Here is a 22,158-nt window from a genome sequence, read left to right as displayed (position 1 = left end):
TAGATGGGGACTTCCAAGGAATATGTCCTTGCTAAGGTTAGCCAGTTATTCTCTTGGGGATCTTCTAAGGAAAAGTTGTCCCTTACTATGGATACTTGAAGGGGAGCATACCTTGGTCTTTTATTCTGAAGCTCCAGCCCTGCTTAAGGCAGGGATAGGAGTGGGGTGGGATGGAGGAAACAATCTTGTTCCCTCCATGGGACTGCAGCCTAGAAAGGAAAGGAGAGGGGAAGAATATTTATATGGAAGAAAGGGAGAAAGAAGTTTTGTCCATGTTAGGGAGTATTTTATGCCATCTTTCTTTTGACACATATTGGCTGTGTGAGTAACCCTGGGTGGGGCATTTAAATTCTTAGTGCCCCAGGTTACTCTACAAGTTGCAGAGCAGGTGGCCAACTGTACTGTCCTGTTTTGCTTAACTATAATTCTTTATTACAAAGCAGTATGGGGGTGGTATTGAAGAGGGACAGTTATGTCTGTTTGTTTTATTAAGATCAATTTGCCTTTCCTCTCTTCAACAATGAGATAATCCAAATCAGTTCCAATTGTTAAGTAATGAACCAGTGTGATTACACCCAGTTAAAGAACTATGGGAAATGAGTGTGGACCACAACATAGCTTTTCCACTCTGTTATTGTTTGCTTGCATTTTAATTTTCCTTCTCAGGTTTTTACATTCTTTCTAAATCCAATTTTTCTTGTGCAGCAAGATAAATATCTATAGATAGATTGTATTTAACTTATATTTTAACATATTTAACATGTATTGTACTGCCTGCCATCTAGGGAGGGGGTGAAGGGAAGGAGGGAAAAGTTGGAACAGAAGATTTCAAAAGGGTCAATGTTGAAAAATTACCCATGCATATGTTATGTAAATGAAAAGCTATAAAAAGTATCAATATGCCTTTAAAAGAAACAGCCTCCCCCCAAAAAGCAAATAACAGCCAGAGAGATCAGGGAAGACTTCATGAAGGAGGTAACATTTCACTTGAGTCTTGAAGAAAAGCAAGAGTTCTGAAAGGAGGAAGGACTTTTCACACAAAGCCCATAAACTGCCTGTGCAAATGTAGGTTGATAAGAGATGGAATGTGCAGTGGGAGGAATGACTAATTGTCCAGTTTTGCCAGAACCAAGAGTGTGTGAAGGAGTAGATCATGAAATAAAGATGGAGAGATAGAAGAAGCCTGGCTGCCAATGCTAGCTTGAGGAGTTTTGTTTCAGCTTAAAGACAATGGACATTTTTTTGAGGTAATTCTTTCTGTACTGATGGAAAGAATGCTCATGTGAATGAAATTATAGAGCCATATTCCTTCCTGGCAGTTCCTTGTAACAATGAAATCATAGGTTAAGTTCCCTCTATATCCATTGCTCCTCCCTTATTCTCCAAGATTCTATTGCAGGTCAACTTTCAGAGATCTCTGCAGAGGCCCACTATGAATATAGCACATATAATTTAGGAAGGAGGTGTACTGATTTATTGAAAGGGTTAAAACAGTACCAAACAGTACCAACACATTTCTGGTCTTTTATCGTTGCTCAGTCATTTTTCAGTTATGTCTGAGTCTTTGTGATTCCATTTGGAGTTTTCTTGACAAAGATACTGGAGTGGTTTGTCATTTTCTTCTCCAGCTCATTTTATAGATGAGGGAATTTGTTCAATTTCCTGGGTTGGTTATTGTTCTTTTTAAAGGCTCAACAAACAAACCTAGCTATCAATAATCAATATCATGCCCACTTTGTTGGCTAATCATGTTCAATTCTTCATGATTCATTTGGGGTTTTATTTTTCTTTCTTTTTTTTCCCTGAGGCAATTGGGGTTAAGTGACTTGCCCAGGGTCACACAGCTAGGAAGTGTTAAGTGTCTGAGACCATTCGGGTCCTCCTGACTGGCTCTATCCACTGCGTCACCTAGCTGCCCTTTTTTTTTTTTTTTTTTTTTTTGACAAAGATACTGGGGTAGTTGACATTTTATTCTGCTCATTTTACAAATACAGAAACTGAGACAAATAGGTTCAGTGACCTGACCAGCTGGTCAGGTCTAAGGGTAAATTTGAGCTCAATGCTTAGTGCACTGTGCCACCTAGCACCTAAACAAAGAATTACAGTTAAGCAAACTAGGGCCGCATTCGTTGGCCACATCTGACAACACATTCCCCCTGCACCTAGAGTCCACCATCCCTCAATCAGTCCACAAACATTTATTAAACATCTGTTCTGTGCCAGGTGCTGTGAAAGAAAGTCCCTGACTTCAAAGAGCTTATAATCTAGTGGGAAAAGACAAAACACAAAAGGAGGCTGGAAAGCAAAGAAGGAAGCATGGAAGGAAGGGGAGGAGAGGAGGAGAGGGGATGGTGGAACAATTAGAAAAGTCTCTAATAGTGTAGCCGCGTGAGAAATGAGATGTCTAATAAAGGTGTTGGAGTTCCTGGCTCCACCCACCAGAGGGCCGGAGGCTGATGAAATCTTGAAAGAGAAGGTTTTTCCAAGGGGGTGGAGGAGCTAGTAGAAAAGTCAGAGGGAGCGCAAAGCAGCGCAGCCCAGAGAGAAACGAGCACTTTCCGGAGAGGAGTTCCTCCCCCGCTTTCTCCGTACTACGTCAGTGTTAAGGGCCATGCCTGGGTGAAGGGGCAGGCCAGTTCTCCGAGAGCCTCCACTGCTGGATCATCACCGGAAGGAAAGCAGCCTTCGCACATGCTCCTTGTGGGTTGGGGTGACTGACTTCACTGGCCAAGTCTGCGCCTGTCGGAACCTGGTTTAGCCTCTGCCGAGACTCGACGCGGCGGCCGGCGGTCGCCACCGGTGTTTGAGCACCTCCAGAAGCTACAGCGGCCCTCAGCGCAGAGGTTCCAGCCCTTCCTGGACCCCACGCACCCCCTGTTGCTTACTATTCCTGTGTGTCCCCCCCAAAGTCACTTGACCTTCGGTCTCTTTCCTCTTCTATAAGAATAAGTATCAGCCTCGCAAGGATCTAATGAGATATCACTGTAAAGCCCTTTGCAAACCTTAATGTGTAATCTGTGTGCTAGATGTGCTCCTCCTCCCCTCCTCCCTCATCTTTTTCTCCTCCCCTCCTCCTCCCCCCCTTTCTCTCCCCTCCCCCTCCCGTTCATCTCTTCTATCCCCCAGTAGAATTTACAGTTACTGACTGACGCAGGGACTGCTTTGTTTTTGCCCCGGCATCCCCGGTGTCTCCCAGAGTGCCTTGCTCTCAGTAGCAGATGTCGACTTAATTGAATGGAACTGCTTTATCTTAGCAATGACCTTCCCTCCACACCCACTCTGACAAGCAATCAATCACGTCATCTTCCTCAGGCTCTGGGAGCTTTTCCCAATCCCGGGCGTATCGGGGCCCACGCGCCGCCTCGAGCGCCTCCGGGACCGGGAGAGGGAAGGCCTGGGCCCCGGCCCCGAGCTCCAACCTCCAGGCAGGCCCTCTCCCCACCCCACCACGACGCGTCTCCATTTGCTCAGGGCCAGGGTCCCTCCCTCGGGGGGTAGAATCCGGTGGATGGAGGCATTCCCACAACACGCCCCCATAGCGGACCAATGAGAGCGAGAGTCAAAGGTTACCTTTTTCTGAGGCCAATCAAAACGAAGCCCTGCTCTTTGCTCCGGGCTTCCTCTCCGGGCTGAGCTTGTTAAAGAGGCATTCCCGGTGTGCGGGCGTTGTTAGACTTTGCCAGAGTACGGTCCGGCATTGCTGGTTTAAGAAGTGACAAACCCCTCCCCCGCCCCTCTCGGGGAGAGACGGACCATTCGGACCAATGAAGGGGATGGAAATGTGCCCCGCCTCTTCAGCCTCTCCTCTTCAACTCTCTCGTGGTCATTGTCCGGTTCTACTCTGACCATCGAGTCCCGGAGTTGTCAGGTGAGCCCTGCTCGGATTCCGGAGACCACGAGCGGGGAGGGGTCCGGGACTTTGGCAGGAGCCCAGCCCCCCCCTGGTTTCTCTCCTGGGTGGAGCGGCCTTCCTGGTCCGAATTCCCGGGCCCCTTTCTCAATCTCGGTCTTCCACTCCGGGAAATGGACCGAGTCTCGGGGCTGGAGGCGGGCGGGAGACCTGGACCCTGAACTCCTTCTCTTTCTCCTCCTTCAGGAAGCCTGCCATCCTCCCCATGGCCCTGCAGCGCGTCTCCACGTGGCGGCTCCTGAGCCGAATCCACGGTCCAGTCCTGGACTTGGTGAGAGGCCGAGGCACCCAGGCCGCGACCCGGGGTGAGCTTTTTGGTGTCTCTCGGAGAACAGTTCGGCCCTCTGAGCTGGCCTGTATAAAGAGGGGGTTAGAGCAGCGGAGCAAGAACTCGGGCATCGTATGGGCCAACCTACTCCCTCCAAAACAGTCCCCTGAAAGCCAACCTGTGAACTTTGACTTACCAAAGAGTATACAAAGGAAGCGCAACACAAATCCTAGCAAAGACCCCCAAACTTGTGCTCTTCTGGCTGATGGGGGCAACTTCCCTGATCAGTCTCCTCCCTCATTTATTCTATGGAATGGAGGTTCCTAAAGAGGTCTGGGAGAGACAGAGGGTAGGGGCCTCTTTATTTGGTTGGGGGGGAATATTATTTTCACTGGCCTTTAACTAAAGTATAACATTTCCTCCCACTATTTAAAAGTGCTTTGAACAGGATTCATAGGATTTAGCAGATAGTGAGCAATGACACAAAAAAAGGTTAACAATTCTTACTCTTAGCTCTTTCTCCTCCCCCAGTTCTTCTCTTCCTTCCTTCCCATCTTTTATCTTTTTCCTGAGGCAATTGGGGTTAAGTGACTTGCCCTGGGTCCCACAGCTAGGACAGTTAAGTGTCTGAGACCAGATTTGTCTATCGGGTCCTCCTGCCTTCGGGGCTGGTGCTCTGTCCGCTGCGACAGCTAGCTGCCCCTTCTTTTCATCTTTTAAAACCTAGTTCAAATCCCATCCCGCTTTAGACATTTACTGTCTCTATGATTCTGGGCAAATAACAACCACACTGTGTCTCAGTGTCCTCTTCTGGACTCTGGGACTGATAAGGTCTTTTTAAAAATTATTTTTATTTTTATTAAAGCTTTTTATTTACAATATATATGCATGGATAATTTTTCAACATTGATCCTTGCAAAATCTACTGCTCCAAATTTTCCCCTCCTTCATCCCACCCCCTTCCCCTAGATGTCAGATAGTCCATACATTAAATATGTTAAAACATATTAAAATTTATTAAATATGTTAAAATATTAAAATATGTTAATATAGTAAATATGTTAAAATGTATCGATAAGGTTTTTTACAACTCTAAATATGTGACCCTCCATGAAGCTTTCTTGAGTCCCAGATCCTCATCTTCAACAAGCACTTATCTCCTAAGTACCTCCTATGTTAAAGGCACTGTGCTGGATGCTGGGAATATAAAGATAAAAGCAAAACAATTAAATAACTTACATTCTAATGGAGAAGACAGCACATTCTCTCAAAAACACACACACATACATACACAAAGAGGATACAAAAATAGTATAACTTCGGGAGAGGAAACAGTAGCAGCTGGGGGGAGGGGGAAATCAGGAAAGGTCTCTTGTGGAAGGTACAGATACCAATGATTCCAAGAGGCTGGGATGAGCCTGGGGACAGGCAGAGGCATGATGAAGGGAAGGAGGATAAAGTATTAAGTGTGAGGAGCAGAAGTGTACCAGTATTCTACCTGCCATCTGGGGGAGGGAGTGGGGGGAAGGAGGGGAAAAATTGGAACATGTCAATGCTGTAAAATTACCCATGCATATATCTTGTAAATAAAAAGCTATAATAAAAATAAAAGAGTTCTGCAAAAAGAATCTTACAAACATGCAATAAATTATAAAAGCTCAAAAAAAAAAAAAGTGTACCAGTATAGCTGGGTCAAGCATGATAGGGAGCAATGTGATAAAACAGTAGAAAGGTAGGTCTGGGCCAGGGTATGAAGAGCTCTATAATCAATCAATCAATATCATGTGCCTGTTCTGTGCCAGGCACTGTGCTAAGCACTGGATATAAAATGACACAAAAACAGTCTCTGCCCTCAGAGCTCACAATGTAAGGAAAGTTTATTTGATTCCAGAGATATTAGGTAGCCAGTCCCCTGCCCTATCACCATTCTCCTCAGCTCCAGTCAGATGTCCAACCCTAACTAGGGTGGGAGAATAAGAGGGAGAATCTTTGTGAATAACAGTGGCTCTCATTTCTAAACCATTCAAAACTCTTGTACAGTGAAAAACAACTCTGGTAGAGAAGTCCTATGGGAAATATCCTCATTTCATGGATAGGGAAACTGTGTCTCAGGGAGGGAAACATAGTTTGCTCAGGATAGTCAGTCCTTTTAGAAAGTATTGCAATTTAGAGACAAAGCAAGGTCTTTCTTTACTCAGACAAGAAGGAGAATATAGCTGGAGGTAAGTTGAGCAATGAGTAGTTTTACTCTCCTTACCCTGGAGTTCTCCTGTTTTTGCCCCTTCAGCTTCTCGCCCTGTCTTCAACTGGCAGGACCCCCTTCTTCTGGAAGCACAATTGACACCTGATGAGATCCTGACCCGAGACACTTTTCGAACCTACTGCCAGGAAAAGCTGATGCCCCGAATCCTCTTGGCTAATCGGAATGAAGGTATTGGTCTTGGGTGAGAGTGAGACTGCAAATTAGGGCAGCTTCCCTTTAACCCCAAGGGATTCCGTTTTCTCCAGTAGTTAATGAGAAGGGAGGTTATGGGAAATGAATGCTTGGTTTCTATATGAGGAAGTAGAAAAGGGGGAAAACCTTGGTCGTAGGACTTAAATATAAATATTAAATAATTATTAAATATAAAAGAGAAACAGTATAGGAAATCTCTCTTAAAAATTCCCCAGGCCAATATCTAATTAGGCCAAAATTTAATCACACAGTTGAAGAAATTCTATATTTGGCTAATGAGTATATTCCTATTCATTGTGTTTGCTCCAACTGGAAAGTGGTGGATGGAGGGGGGGGGGAAACTAGTGATATGGAAACTGCTGCTTTTGTGACTGAGATTTGCATCACCAAAGTCACCCACCTCTAGATATCCCACCTATCATTGTGTTAACTGATCTGAGGTGAGTGGGCTGGAATTGGGCCTCAGGTTTGCCTGAGCATTTATGAATTTTGTCTTCTTATTCTCCTAGTGTTTGACCGGGAAATCATTTCAGAGATGGGGGAACTGGGTGTGCTAGGCCCCACCATTAAAGGTAGGTATAGGTATTCCAGCTTTCTTTCTGTTTCTTTCTTGTCCCTGCCTTTGAGGTTCAGGATCACAGATCCTAGGACAGAGTTTGGATCTCTAGTTTGTATCCATACAATTAACAAGTATATATTAAGTATTTACTATGTTCCAGCATCAGGTTGAAATAAACCTACATAGAGACAATCCTCGAGAAAATAGAAAATTTATTGAAAGGAAGAAAATAATAGCATTCAGAGAAGATACATATAGGCATTCTGTAAGAAATTTAGAAGAAAGTCAATCTCAGCTTTCTTTTTTGTGTAGATAACAAAGTAGTAGCTGGTATAAGTATCTGAAATAACTCATACAAAATACAACTACTTATGAAAACTTATTTTTTATAACTCTCATTTATTTTTTTCTGCATTTGGTAATGTTATCAGGATTTAGGTGTATTTGTAACATTGGGAGTACAATTTGTTTGGGTTTGATTCAAGTATTCGTACTTATTCTTGGTAGGAGCCAAAGAATTTTAGATGACTACATCTTAATACTATACCAAGTTACAGTTTAACCCTCATTTATCCTTTGCAAACTTCACCTTTTGATATTATTTTATAGTATTATTTTCTCAAAGAGTTTAAGTCTTTTCAAAAGTCATCATTTATATAACCTACATGTCTAGAGCAACACTTTTACTAACAAAATTAGTAACGCTGCAATACTGAATCAGAAAATTTATAATACCGTGTTTCCCCGATAATAAGACACTGTCTTATTATTTTTTTGGGACTAAAAAACACCAGAGGGCTTATTTTCAGGGGAGGGCTTATTTTATCCTCCATCATGCCCCTTTTATCCTCCATCATGCCCATTTTAGCCTCCATCATGCCCCTTTTATCCTCCATCATGCCCATTTTAGCCTCCATCATGCCCCTTTTAGCCTCCATCATGCCCCCTGAGTGCTTATTTTATTCTCCATCGCTTACTGAACTTACCGAGTTTTTAGATGGTCCTGTCTCAGCTCTACTCCGTGGCGCTGCTCTCAGTAGCGCCAGCAAGCAAATCACCAGGGAAGAAGAGGATGACGCGCTCACTGCTGCAGCTCTGATTGGATGCAGCTCGGAGCGCGACGTGCGTTTCACCCGGGAGGGGAGGGCGGCGCTGCTTACTGAAGGTACCGCTACGCAGCATATAGCGCAGGGGATCACCATGATGACCGTTTTCATAGTAAGTTCGATAGGGCTTATTTTCGGGGGAGGGCTTATTTTAGCGGAATATTAAAGAGTATGTGGGTGTCTTATTTTCAGGATAGGTCTTATTATCGGGGAAACACGGTAATATTTCAGGGAATATCCCTTAAAATATCCCCTATATTTTCCCTAACACCAGATTGCAATTTAGATGCTGGACAATATTAAGAGTTTGGGTAAATACATATACAGCATTCCATTTAAACGTTGGATTGCTTATTCTATGATTTTGAGTTAAATATTTTACCTTGGGAAGATCAACAGGATCTGCCCTAGACCACTACCCACAAATTGTTCACTTTAGTTCCTTCAAACTTAGTGAATGCATCCTTAATCAGCATGTAAGTGTCTTTAATACGATATCAGTAGTTAACTGTAACTGGAATATCCCTTGTTTTTAGAGCAGATTTGTAGAGTTGTTTCTTCCAATAAATCTACTTTCCAGATTCCAATCTATTTTAATGCTGCTTGCATCCATTAATGATACAATTTAGTATGATTTAATAGGACTTTACAAAATCTTTCAACAATTAGTTTTTGTGGTAAAAACTAATTCAAACCTTATGAGGTAAACATCAGAGCTATAGAGACAATATCACATTCAGTTAGTTGTAACTCATTTGAAAATTTGGGGAGCTTCAGTCTTTACATATCTTTTTTTTCCTTTCTTTCTTTATCAGTATCTTATAAGTGGTACAAATAAAGCTAGAGAAATAATCTTAGAAAGGATTTGTAAAGACTAGTCTATATAAAATAACCCTGTCCATCTCTTGATGTTGAGAGAGGGAGAAGAAAGAAAGAGAGATCACTCAAATAGTTAAAAATGATTTTAAAATCTTAACAACTATTTTTTATTAAAGCCTTTTTTTTTTCCAAAACACATTCCACGACAATTCTTCAACATTAGCCCTTGCAAAATCTTATGTTCCAATTCTCCCTGCCCCTTCCCCCTATGCCCTCTCCTAGATAGCAAGTAGTCTAATATATGTTAAACATGGTAGAAATATATGTTAAATTCAATATATGCATACATATTCATACAATTATCATGCTTTAGTGACTAATTAAAACAATTCTATGTGTAACAGATTCAATCCAGCTGAGAAGATCATATATACAATTGTTGTTCAGTTGTGTCCAGTTCTTTGTGACCACATATAGAATTTTCTTGGTAATAATTCCAGAGTAGATTGCCATTTCCTTCTCCAATTATAAAGACAATTACTAATATATATCCAAAGCCTGTGTAGTTAGGTATTTGAATGGATAGCATCTGTAGATGATTGAGTGAAAGTGAAAGAAACTTAAGAAGTTCCCTGTTATCTCCAGGATAAAGTTTAAAATAGAGCATTTAAGACCATGATCTTTACTTGGTCATTTTCATCGTTTTTCACTGGTCCAACATTCAAACATCTAAGGTTGCTGATACAATTACAGCTGTCTTGAGTCTTCTCAGTATATACTTTGACCCAGTGGAAATCATTTGAAAGCCAGTCATATATATCTTAGTTCTCAAATGGAAAGAGTTTAATTTCTTTGCTTTTCCTGAAGTAAAGTTTATTAAAAACTAAAGCTTTTAAATCTTTATCATATCATGGCTTTATCCTGTCCCCCTTTAAGGATATATGTTTCCTCTATATCATTCATTTAAGATATAATTTCATACAGACATAAATTTTACATATGAAGATATAACTGTTAAACCAATGTCTTAGTTCTTTAGACTAGGAAGTCAACAATTACTGTCATAAATTTAGGACAATAAAATCAAATCAATGAGATCCTGTTTGTTTGTATTCCATTTTAAGACATCAGAGATGTTTAATGATTGTAATATTAAAATCCATTTTAAAAATTGGCAGTTCTCAACATTTTCAGAGAAATTTAGTTTGAAAAGAGGAGGGACATAGTTCTAACAGTATTATTAGTGTTCTTTTGGGTCTGAGCCTAAAGTCATAAAGTACCCTATGTTAGGTACATACTAGGATAAAATTCCTTTAAATCTGTTTGATTTCAAGTAAAAGTTATAGATACCTTTTGGAGTAGTCAACCCTTCATCAGAGTTCCACTTTACTTACAGGGGGTTATAATAAGTGTCAGAATTGAGTAGGTAGGAAACGGGAAATATTCCTACTCAAAAGGAAATATAGTGAGAAACTGCTTCAAGAGGATCTTACCATTTACCTTCATAAGGTTTTTTTTTCAATCTTCCTAATGATCTATATGCACTGATAATATTTTCCATCTGGCATAGCCTTGAAATGATTCTTGCCATTTTCCTTTGAACTAGGGGGTGTAGGCTTAACATCAAACAGTTATATCTGAGATCAAAATTCAGAGCAAATGAAATTACAGTTCCATCTCACTACTTACAATTTTTATCAGATTTTGAGTCCCTCCTTTCTTTTTCTCTCTCCCTAAGATGGCAAGTAATCTGATGTAGGTTATATATGTACAATCATGTTAAACATATTTCTATATTAGTCATGTTGTAGAAGAAACCGAAATCTACATTTAGACTCCGTAGTTCTTTCTCTGAATGTGGACAGCAATCTGTTATAAGTCTTTTGGAATTGTCTTGGATCATTGTATTATTAAGAAGATACTGCTTATAATTTAAAGCAAAGTGCAGTTGCTTTTCATATGGCAATAAATTAACAATAAATAAGATGTTATCTTTAGTGCTTATTAAATAAATGCAAAAATTTTCCAAAAGTCTTCATTCAACATCTTTCTTTTCTAGTTTAATAAACATATCCTGGTGTAAAAATCAGGCATTAGAAATTGAAAAAAATAACCACATTCTGGGCTTTCATATTTACAGTGAATACATGACAATTCAGTCAGAACTCAAAAAAACACTGGCTAACTATTGATCTAGATAGCATAACATATACCATATTAACCCCTAGGGTAAAAAAAATCTTTTAAACTAGAATTTTTGATACTATTGAATATAACTTCAATATATACAATTCTAGGTACATATCCATAATTTTCAGAATTAATGGACAAATCATCATATAAATTACTTTTATGCCCTAAACAAACTTGTAAGTCATCTACCATTTTGACTGTATTTGTGTTGAAGAAAAGGACCTCAGTAAACAAATTTGCTCTTTAATTTTTTGGGCAAGTATATGTTTGGCATTTGAATTATTCGGCCAGCCCAACAGAGTTGTGTTCTAGGCAGTAGAGTTTGTATGCTTGACAGTTTAGTTCAAGAAAGGATCTCAGTATCTGGTATCTTATCTTAACTGTTTTATACCCTTTAATGCTCACATAATGGTAAGAAAAAACAATACAAGTCTCTCTCTCTCTCAAAGTCTCTCTTAAGAAGTCTGGCATTGATTGTGTAACATAGTAGACACTGGTATAGGACTGAAAAGCAGAAAAGGTGCTGTGCTCTATGAGGAAAGCAGAATTGAAGTAGCTCAAAAGAAATTCAAGATGCACAAGTTTAGAGAATCCAGATGTTCACATGGACTATTTGTGCCCAATCTTTGGTAGAGCATTCTGAGCTAATATTGCTCTGATCATCCACAGTCAGACACACTGTAACATGATCTAATAGTGTTGTTATTTTGATCCTCCTGGAGGGTGAAGGACAACAACCAAACAAATTTACTATTTTAGAATTTATTTATTCTATAGATAATCTCAGATAATAAGATTTAGTCTTTTATACTTTCCCAAATACTAAGTAATTATCTTTATTAATCATTTTAAAGCAAAATACACCCAATTAAATAATTGACAGTTTTATTTAAAACATAGACACAAAACAAATTGCCAGTCAAGTGACATTCTGAATTATCTTACTTTGTCAAAATTGATAGATGAATATTTTTTATTCATGAAAAACCACCGATTATTTGCCTTCTAACCTAAATTAGTCTCTTTCTTTCCAAAATGGAGAGAATAGTTAATAACAGGTGTTTCTTTTTTTTAAATAATATTTTATTTTTCCAAATGCATGCAAAGATAGTTATCAACATTCACCTTTGCAAAACTCTGTGTTCCAAATTTTTCTCCCTCTCCTCTTCCCTAACCTTTCCCTAAGACAGCAAACAATCTGATATTAGGTTAAACCTGTGCAGTTCTTTATAATAAGGTGATCCTTAACCATTAGAGAAGGGTTAAAAACTGCAAACACTATTTTCTTTTCTCCACTTTTGGACTTCACTGGAGATAAAACTTCTAAATTGACTTCAGTGCTGTTTATTTTACAATCAGTGAAATCACTTTTTTTCATATGTTAGAATAATAAATCTGTCATTCCCAAGGGAAGAGAGAAAGTGATCTATTATTTACATGTGCCTTAGTACTGAGGGGCTGCAACCTCTAACCCCACTAGAATCTTTAATCACAATTTGGAAATTTATAGTAAATGTTTCCTTTCAGTTCACAAATTTGCATTGCTATACATTTCTGCAAAGAGGAAAGAATCACCTTTCCTCTTAACTCTTCTTTTTCTTTGCATTCCCATCCTGACCAGTATTGGGAATACAAAGATGAGATTATAACCTTTGAAAAAAACTGAAACTTTGCAGAAAAAAGTCCCTAATCTTTTCCTTCCTGTTCTTAAGACTTGTAGGGCTTGTTTATAAATGATTTGACATCTTAAGGAGAGAAATTGAATCTTATTGACTTGAGACATAGCCATTGCTATATGGAGAATACTAAATAAGTCAAATGTCCTAAGGTTAAGGCTTGTAATTTCTCCACTATCACAGCAGCTGTTGCCAGTAGTAGATGTTAGAGGCATTTGGGGCATCTCCCTCCTGAAACTGAAAGCACGTAGTGACCAGATCAGAACTTTCTCTCCTGAAAGTTCCATAAAGGCAACATTGCGGCATCCATTCTATATGCATTTAGGCAGTCTGTAAGAGAGCCTCTAAAGAAGAATCAGCAGCAGTGCTCTTTTTTTATGCAGGTATCAGAGTAGTAACTTTTATAGGCATCTAAATATAATTCTTGTGTAATACAATTATTTTTCAAAACTTATTTTTCAGAACTATACTGGAGTTGTTCTCAGGACTTGGGTATATCGATAATGTTGGCGTAATGTTGGCAGGATAGTCTCTTCAGCTTGGTTCAAATATATGCATCTATTCTTAGTAGTAAGAAAAGATTTTTAGGTGACTTCCCCCAAGATCATTCTGGGTTACTATTTAACCCTCATTTATTCTGGGGATTGCTTTGCCCACAGCCTGCTATCCCAAATACAGACCTCAAAATATCCTCTAGGACTTAACACTGTGCTGGAACTGAAAAAAAAAAAAAAAAAAGAATTGGGGGATTGGAAATTGAATCTGAACCACAAAATATTCATCACTAAGGTCCAGTTTCTTCATAATAGAATGACTTATTAGATTTCATCAAGAAGTCCCTGGGGACTCTGGACTCAGTCTATCTAATGGGTTGTGTCTGTTCTCCCAGGCTATGGCTGTGCTGGGACCTCATCTGTAGCCTATGGACTTCTGACCCGGGAACTAGAGCGTGTAGACAGTGGTTACCGGTCAACTATGAGTGTCCAGTCCTCCTTGGTCATGCACCCCATCTATGCCTATGGCACTGAAGAGCAGCGACAGAAGTACCTGCCCCGACTGGGTGAGAATAACACACTTGGAATATGAGACTCTTCATCCAGCTTCCTGAGTCCACTGAACCTCCAAGGACCCCTTAGCCTCTTCTCTATTAGCTGCCTCTAACCCCTTGATCTTCTTAGAGCTTTCTAGCCCATTCAAAACTTCTGAGCTGTCCTCTCCCTTGGACCCTGGTGCTCCATCCCTAACTTATCAGCCTTGGGGCACTTAGCTCCCTTATCACAAATCTTCTGGAGAAAAAAAAAGATGGTGAAAGGCTAGCTGCTTTCAACTATTACTAAGGGCTTTTAAGGAAAGAAAAATTAAATTGATTTTGATTTGCTCCAGAAGGTAGAACTGGAGTTGAAGGATGGAAGACTCTGAGAGGTGATTTTATATTTGATTTCAGGAAAAAATTCCTAACAATCCGTGCTGTACAATGGGCTGCTTCCTCTAGAGGTTTCTAGAACTCTCCAGACGAAAGTTGGATGACTTCTGGTTGGGAATATGGAAAAAAGCATTTCTATTCAGGTTTAGTTGGGTCTGGATGGCCTCAGGTTTTCTTTGGCTCAGGTTTTTTCTCTTCAAAGAACCTTGAGTCCTTCCCCAATTGACCTTAAGACTCCCTTCCCTGGGACCTTTGGAGAAGAAGCAACCTGGTCTAGTGAAAAGAACATTAACTTTGGAGTTAAGAGATCTGGGTTCCACTCCTGGATGTGTGACTTTGGACAAGTCACTTAATCTCTCAGGACTTCTACAGAATGAAGGGATTGAATCAGATGCTTTCCAAGGTCCTTATCAATTCCACCAATTCTTTGAGTTTCTAAGACCTGTGACCCACCTCCCTGAGCCTACTCACTTTCCTGTGGTTCCCCTCTTTCTATCTAATACCTTCCCCAAAACCTGATCCAGGTTTCCAAGTCTGCCAGCCTTCTGATGGCTTCTTTCCTGGGCCCCCTACGCATCCTCCTTACTAACCTTACTAACCATGCCCCACAAACTTAATATAACTCTTGACATCAATCTTATTGATTCTTGTTCCCACAAGGACAAGGGATTTGTGGGAACAAAATCCACAAATTTTGGATTTGTGGCCCCACAAACCAGGCCCCACCAGGGTTATTGAATGTCATTGGTCCTGCTAGGCCTTTGCAAGATCAAAGAGCCATAGGGATGCCTGTGTAGGGGGAATTACAGGGAGGTGATCTGGGAGGAGGGAAGGAGTTCTCAGGGGAAGTAGGGGGTCCTCTGACTATGGGTTTGGTTGACAGCAAAGGGGGAACTCCTGGGCTGTTTTGGGTTGACGGAACCTAATCATGGAAGTGACCCAGGCAGTATGGAGACTAAGGCCCGCTACAATGCAGCCAGCAAGACCTACACCCTGAGCGGCTCCAAGACCTGGTGAGGGGGTGAGGGTGGGAACTCCTATTGACAACATCTATAGAATGAGAGGGTTGAATTGCTAAGACTGGCTTCAAATCCTTGTCATTCCATGAAGGCTTAAGAAACCAGATGGGCGGATTTGCAGTGGTGGAGGAGGACTTTGGGGAGAAGCTGCCCTTTCTACAACTATTTCCTGTCCCTCCTGTTAGGATCACGAATTCGCCCGTGGCTGACCTCTTTGTGGTCTGGGCTGTGTGTGAGGACACTAAGGTGCGGGGCTTCCTGTTAGAGAAGGGGATGCGTGGATTGTCAGCTCCCAAGATCGAAGGCAAGTTCGCACTTCGGGCCTCAATCACAGGAATGATCCTCATGGATGACGTGGAAGTGCCAGAACAGAACATGCTGCCCTATGTGTCTGGCCTTGCTGTGAGTGAACCAGAGTGTACAACAGGTGTAAAGGGGGGAGAGGAGGAAGGAGGCCCTGAGGAGAGAAATTCAAGGGGTTTGACTGGAGTCTGGGAAAAGAAGAGCACTGGATTTAGGGTAAGGGGACCTAAGTTCAAATTCTGACACATCTACTTACTGCTTGATGTTGGTTAAGTCATTTAACTTAAGCCTCTGTTTCCTCCTCTGTAAAATAAAATTAGACGATGATCTTTAATAACAGATCCCTAGGTAAGGATGAAGCCCTGACATAGTAAGGCATCCCAGCCCCTTCTCTCTTTTCACAGGGCCCCTTTGGATGTCTAAACAACGCACGATATGGCATTGCTTGGGGGGCTCTGGGTGCTGCAGAGTTCTGTCTGCATACAGCCCGGCAGTACACCCTAGACAGGTAACTGGAGCCTGGACTTTCCTTCTCCCTTCCCCTTTCTTCCTTCACCCTGGCTGGTACCCAAGGTAGGCCCCAGCATGTTTAATCAAGGCAGGATTCTTGGAGGAGGTGGGTTTGATCTGGTTTTCCAAGAAGTGGAAGAGTGCTAGTGAAGCATGAATGAGTCTATACTGGGTGAGGGGAACAGGTCTGAGACTGGAGGGGACTGGGGTGGAAAAGAGCAGCGGGCCAAATACTGTAGACTTAGCTGCCAAATACTGCAGACTTAGCCACCAGCTTGCCTCCAAGAGATTTTCCATGACAACCTCAGCCCCTGTTTTCAGTTGTCCCAAGGCCTTTTCTGACTTGTTTTTCCTTCCCCTCCCCTTTCCATATCCAGGAAGCAGTTTGGGTTCCCGCTGGCTAAAAACCAGCTCATCCAGAAGAAGCTGGCTGACATGCTCACAGAGATCACCCTAGGCCTGCATGCTTGCCTACAGCTCGGGCGCTTGAAAGACGAGGACAAGTATGGGGCTCAGGCCAAGGCTGGGTGAAGGGATGGCCGGGTAGAGGTTGGCTACTCCAGGGCTAATGAGGTCCTCCTGGAGTACTCTTCAGGGAGCACTGTAGATGAAGGAGAAGAGGTTATGTCACTGTAGCCATGAAGCAGTCATATATATTCAGCCAAATATGTAAGCCCTACCTAGGCCTAGAAGCAACCCACACATCCTTCCAACTACTTCTGGTATTCCTAGAATGTCCCCTTTTCTCTTCCTTCAATTCAATTTAAGAAACAAGTTCTAATCTTGTGTAAGACACTGGGGATGGAAAGGCAAAAATGAAATAGTTGCTACCCCTAGATACTCCTACTTGTAAATACTTGTTCACTGGCAAATACAAAGTATCTGCAAGATAATACAGAGTAATTTCAAGAGGAAAAGAGCATTTACACCTTAGGAGGATCAGGCAAGTTCATATATAAGAAAAGAGACTTAAATGAGCCAAAAGTTAGAGGCTCCAGAAGGATTCTCATTAAAGCAATCTGTGAAGTATGTTTTTAACTAGATTTCTGGGTGAGTTTCATAAAAATTCATTGAAGGAGGCAGCTAGGTGGTGCAGTGGATAGAGCACCAGCCCTTAAGTCAGGAGGACCTGAGTTCAAATGTGACCTCAGACACTTAACACTTCCTGGCTGTGTGACCCTGGGCAAGTTACCTCAGTGAAAAGAAAAAAAGAAAAATTCATTGAGAAAGAAGGGATGTTGTGTGAGTGAGAGTGATTTGGCCCAAGGATGACAAATTCCTATGGTCACTTTTTCATAAGAACTATGTAGTCCAAAGAAAAAAATTTTTTTAATCTTGCTCCAAATTACTCTTTACATGAATACAAATTTTCTGAAATTAAGTTTGCTTCAATATGAAGGACACCTGTGCAAAAACAAATCAGTTCCTAGGATCACAGGCTTTAAAACTATAAGAGACCTTAGAAGTCATTGGGTCTAGATCCCTCATTTTCTATTTGAGGTATTCAATTCACCAGGTATTCCCAGAAAACTGGTGTCCAAGTCCCCTGCTTAGCACTCATTCTGGCTTCAGGCAGCTAAGTGGGGAACAGTAATAATTTCCAGCCCAAAGCATTGTAATATGAAAATGATGTGATTCTGACCACAAGAGAGAGTCACCACTATAGGGATTCAGCAAAGAGGAAATAACTTCTGACTGAGGAAAGAAAAGAGAGGGGACCCCTGATATCTAAGGATGGATAAAATTTTGACAGGAGTGGATGAGAGACAGGAGAAAAATTTGGTTATAATTCAGATCAGTTTGGGAAACCATGGAAAGTGTCAGAGTTTTTTCTTCACCAGCCTAATCAATACTGTGTGTGTGTCTGTGTGTGTGTGTGTTTTCTAGACTGACTCCGGAAATGGTTTCACTGCTGAAGAGGAACAATTGTGGCAAAGCCCTTGATATTGCCAGGCAGGCCCGTGACATGCTTGGTGGGAATGGGATTTCTGATGAGTATCATGTGATCCGTCACGCCATGAACCTGGAGGCTGTAAACACTTATGAAGGTAAGGAGCCCATGTGGCTTCTGACCATGGACCAGAGGTGACAGTTACAAAAAGTTCAGTTTTAAAATGTTTTATTCATATCCCAAACATCTTATTGTTCAGTTTAATAACCATTTATTAAATGTTAACTAAATGCAAGGGAATATGCTAGACATTCAGGATATGAAAGCCAAAAAGAAATATTCCCAGACCTCAAAAAGGTTGCATTCTATCATGTATGTGCACATAGTGTAATCCCAAAATATATGTAAAGTATTTCAGAGGAATCTAGGAAAGGAGAGAGTATTAATAAACTTGAGGGCAAAGTATCATGAGAGACTTAATGGAGGAGGCTAGCATCTAAGATGTTCTTTGAAGGAATGATTCTAGGAATTCTGAGAGACAGAGGGGAGGGGAAGTGAGTGGCAGAGATGTCAGGGAAATTGCAAGAGAGAGACCCAAACTCCAGGCTTAGCTCTGCTTCTGAGCTTGCAAGTCCCTATCATCCTTGAATCTGTAAAATCAATGTCATCATCCTTACAGTATTCACTTTACAAGATTATTGGGAGGATCAAATGAGACATTATCCACAAAGCACTTTGTAATCTTAAAGTGCTATATAAATGTCAGCTATTATTTTTAATGTCTTCATTTGTAAATCTATCTATAGATATCTGGCTCTTTTCTGAATTGTATCACCAAATGCCATCTGGATGTACCAAAAAATTCAGCATGTCCAAAATAGAATTCATTATTTTTCCTTGAAAATCCCTTCCTCCTCCAAACTTCTCTAATTCTATTTAGTGCACACTATCTTAGTCACTCAAGTTTGCAACTATGGTGTTGCTTTTTTTAAAAGTATATAATAATTTAATCTCATTAGCTTTCAAAAAACTATCCTACTTATTTGCATTTCTTCTCAACTTTTCTGTGCATTTAAAAAAAAATTCTTCAATGGCCCTTTCTTTTCTTTTATGACTTTTCCCTCTCTTTGATATCTTTGGTGTATAGGTTTCATATTGTTATCATTGGCTGTTGCTTGTACATGACATTTCATTGCAGCTCCTGAGACTTCATAGGGGGGTCTGTAATCTGTCACTCACTTCCCCTCACCTCTGTCTCTCAGAATTCCTAGAATCTTTCCTTCAAAGAACATCTTAGATGCTAGCCTCCTCCATTAAGTCTTTCATGATACTTTGCCCTCAAGTTTATTAATGCTCTCTCCCTTCCTAGATTCCTTTGAAATACTTTACGTATATTTTGGGATTACATTATGTGCACATACATGATAGAATGCAACCTTTTTGAGGTCTGGGAATATTTCCTTTTGGCTTTCATATCCTGAATGTCTAGCATATTCCCTTGCATTTAGTTAACATTTAATAAATGGTTATTAAACTGAACAATAGGATGTTTGGGATATGAATAAAATATTTTAAAACTGAACTTTTTGTAACTGTCACCTCTGGTCCATTTCTCATGGACTGGTATCCATCCCATAGAGCTCTTTTTTTTTTTTTTTTAAATAGAATTTTAGAGAGAGAAGGAACCTTCAAGATCATTGAATTTAATCTTTTTATTTTAAGGAAAGGGAAATTGAAATCCAAAATGAATTGCCTAAAGTTATAGTGATTCATGGGCATACCTGGTGCTAGATCCAAATCACTAGAATCCCAAGCTAAAGCTTGGAGAATTTAACTGGGGAGAGAAGCCCAGGTATAATATATAGTGTTTCCTATTCCTTATTGCTTTTAGGAATAAGCCCCAGCACTTTTTAAAAATAATATTTTATTTTTTCCAATTACATGTAAAGATAGTTTTCAACATTCATTTTTATAAGATTTTGAGTCCAAATTTTTTCTCCCTCCCTCTTATCTCCCCTCCCCAGGACAGCCAGAAATATATTATATATGTGCAATCATGTAAACATATTTCCACGTTAGTCATGTTGTAAAAGAGAAACAGAAAGGGAAAAGCTACCTCCCCCCCAAAAAAAAGAAGTGAAAATAGTATGTTTTAATCTGTATGCAAACTCCATAGTTCTTTCTCTGCTTATGGATGGCATCATGAGGCTTTTGGAATTGCCTTGGATCATTGTATTGCTGAGAAGAGTCAAGTCTCTTATAGTTGATAAACACACAATATTGCTATTGTTGTGTACAGTGTTCTCCTGATTCTGCTCATTTCACTCAGCATCAATTCATGTAAGTTTTTCCATGTCTTTCTGAAATCATCCTGCTCATCATTTCTTATACCACAATAATATTCCATTACATTCACATATCACAACTTGTTCAGCCATTCTCCCCTTGATGGGCATCCTCTTAGTTTCTAATTCTTTACTACCACAAAAAGAGCTGCTATAAATATTTTTGGATATGTAGTCTTTTTTCTTTTTTTTTTAATGATCTCTTTGGAATACGGATCTAGTAGTAATGTTGCTGAATCAAAGGATATGCATAGTTTTATAACCCGTTGGTTATAGTTCCAAATTACCACCCAGAATGGTTAGATCAGTTCACAACTCCAACAGTGCATTAGTGGTTCCAATTTCCCCACAGCCTCTCCCAACATTTATCACTTCCTCTTCTATCATATTAATCTGATAGGTATGAAGTGGTACTTTAGAGTTATTGTTTTAATGTACATTTCTCTAATTAATAGTGAATCAGAGCTTTTTTTTTTTTTTTTTTAATGATGATAGCTTTAATTTCTTCAGAAAGGTGTAGCTATAGTCTGAGTTTGTATGCTGCCTGAGGCTAGTTCACCAAGGTTAAGGCATCCAGGTTGGACTTATTAGTTCTCTAGATGTGATATTTGTGTGGGAAATGCCAAAAGCATTGAATGGTTTGCAAAGCTCTGCAAAAATCAGGGGCTATGTTTAGATGTTATGAGACTCTCTGCTTTCCACTGGTACCCATGCCCAAGTGATCAAAGGCAGGCTGACTTCAGTATGATTATGGCAGGAGGAATAGATAGCTCCTACCACGTGACTGCTGAGGCAGAAAGGCATTAGATATGCTGGTGAATATCAGAATAATCAAACTGGCAAAACTAACTTTGTCTACTCTGAGGCCAGCTAAAAACAATCTCTTTCTCTCAATTCCCTTTTTTTTAGGTACTCATGACATCCATGCTCTGATTCTTGGGAGAGCTATCACAGGAATTCAGGCATTTACTGCTGGGAAATGAACTTGTTCTTCTTAAGGGCTGACAAACTTCCTTCAGAAAGAGTCTTCATTTCATTATATCAGTATTGATTTCCCAGGTTGTGTTAAATCTGCTTTTCTGGGGAAGTGGCTGTTACTTTCCTTTCTGAAAAGTGGAGACTGAGATTGAAGAAACTTATTTCTATACCTGAATGTGCCTTGTTCTAAAATCAGTTCTTCTGTTGAAATGCTGAATGTGATTATACTCTACCAGTCCCTTTCAATGCACCAACTTTTATTAATTTTATATAACTTGGAAAATAAGTGGTTTGTTTTTAATCAGAAGGCAAGAGGAAGATGAACTTCAGAGCAGCTTCTATGAAACTGCTTGATTTGTAACTGAATAACTAAGATCTCTTATCCAAAATCTCTTACCCAAACTATGCTTCTGGGCTTACTAATGCCTCCTGACTCTGCTGATCACCCATTGATTTCCAGGCATATCATTCTGTGTTCTGGATTTGGGAGCAGACTGGGAACAAGTACATTAATAAAGTTCACATGCTTCTGACCAAAACTGTCTATGCTTTTTTGTTCTGAGTAAAAGGAAGTAACATTGCTAGAAAAATAGAAATATTGGGGTTCATTTGTCAGACAGCTCACAATATTAGCTAGTACCTATGCTTCTCCCAGCATATCCTCACTGTGCTTTGTGTCTTGTTCATTTGACAATCTGTGGAA

At 40.3% G+C, this 22,158-nt stretch overlaps 1 protein-coding gene across 2 annotated transcripts; it reads left to right on the top strand.

Moving 5' to 3' along the window:
• Window positions 1-2,539: 2,539 nt before the first annotated feature.
• GCDH (glutaryl-CoA dehydrogenase) lies at window positions 2,540-21,994 on the top strand. Of its 2 annotated transcripts, none has more exons than XM_074288844.1 (11): window positions 2,540-2,843; window positions 4,097-4,215; window positions 6,466-6,609; window positions 7,143-7,205; window positions 13,876-14,046; window positions 15,293-15,422; window positions 15,614-15,830; window positions 16,136-16,239; window positions 16,619-16,744; window positions 18,129-18,289; window positions 21,387-21,994. In XM_074288844.1, exons 2-11 carry the CDS (start codon window positions 4,116-4,118, stop codon window positions 21,458-21,460), a joined length of 1,290 nt encoding a protein of 429 aa, XP_074144945.1. In that variant the 5' UTR covers window positions 2,540-2,843; window positions 4,097-4,115; the 3' UTR covers window positions 21,461-21,994. The 2 variants fall into 2 exon arrangements, with proteins under 2 accessions (XP_074144945.1, XP_074144866.1); XM_074288765.1 differs by lacking the exon at window positions 2,540-2,843 and adding an exon at window positions 3,675-3,868.
• The last annotated feature ends 164 nt before the right edge of the window (window positions 21,995-22,158 follow it).

The sequence above is a fragment of the Sminthopsis crassicaudata genome, chromosome 1, assembly GCF_048593235.1.
Source record: "Sminthopsis crassicaudata isolate SCR6 chromosome 1, ASM4859323v1, whole genome shotgun sequence".
Taxonomy (NCBI): domain Eukaryota; kingdom Metazoa; phylum Chordata; class Mammalia; order Dasyuromorphia; family Dasyuridae; genus Sminthopsis; species Sminthopsis crassicaudata.
Note: the sequence above shows the minus strand (reverse complement) of the source record. Positions and strands in the feature narration are given on the sequence as shown.

What these genes read in the sequence shown, in the direction of transcription:
- GCDH (XM_074288844.1), top strand. Translation starts at nt 4,116, where the DNA reads ATGGCCCTGCAGCGCGTCTCCACGTGGCGGCTCCTGAGCCGAATCCAC. An exon ending in CTTGGCTAATCGGAATGAAG is followed by an intron (nt 6,610 to 7,142) that starts GTATTGGTCTTG and finishes TTATTCTCCTAG; the next exon opens with TGTTTGACCGGGAAATCATT. An exon ending in CGCTTGAAAGACGAGGACAA is followed by an intron (nt 16,745 to 18,128) that starts GTATGGGGCTCA and finishes TGTGTTTTCTAG; the next exon opens with ACTGACTCCGGAAATGGTTT.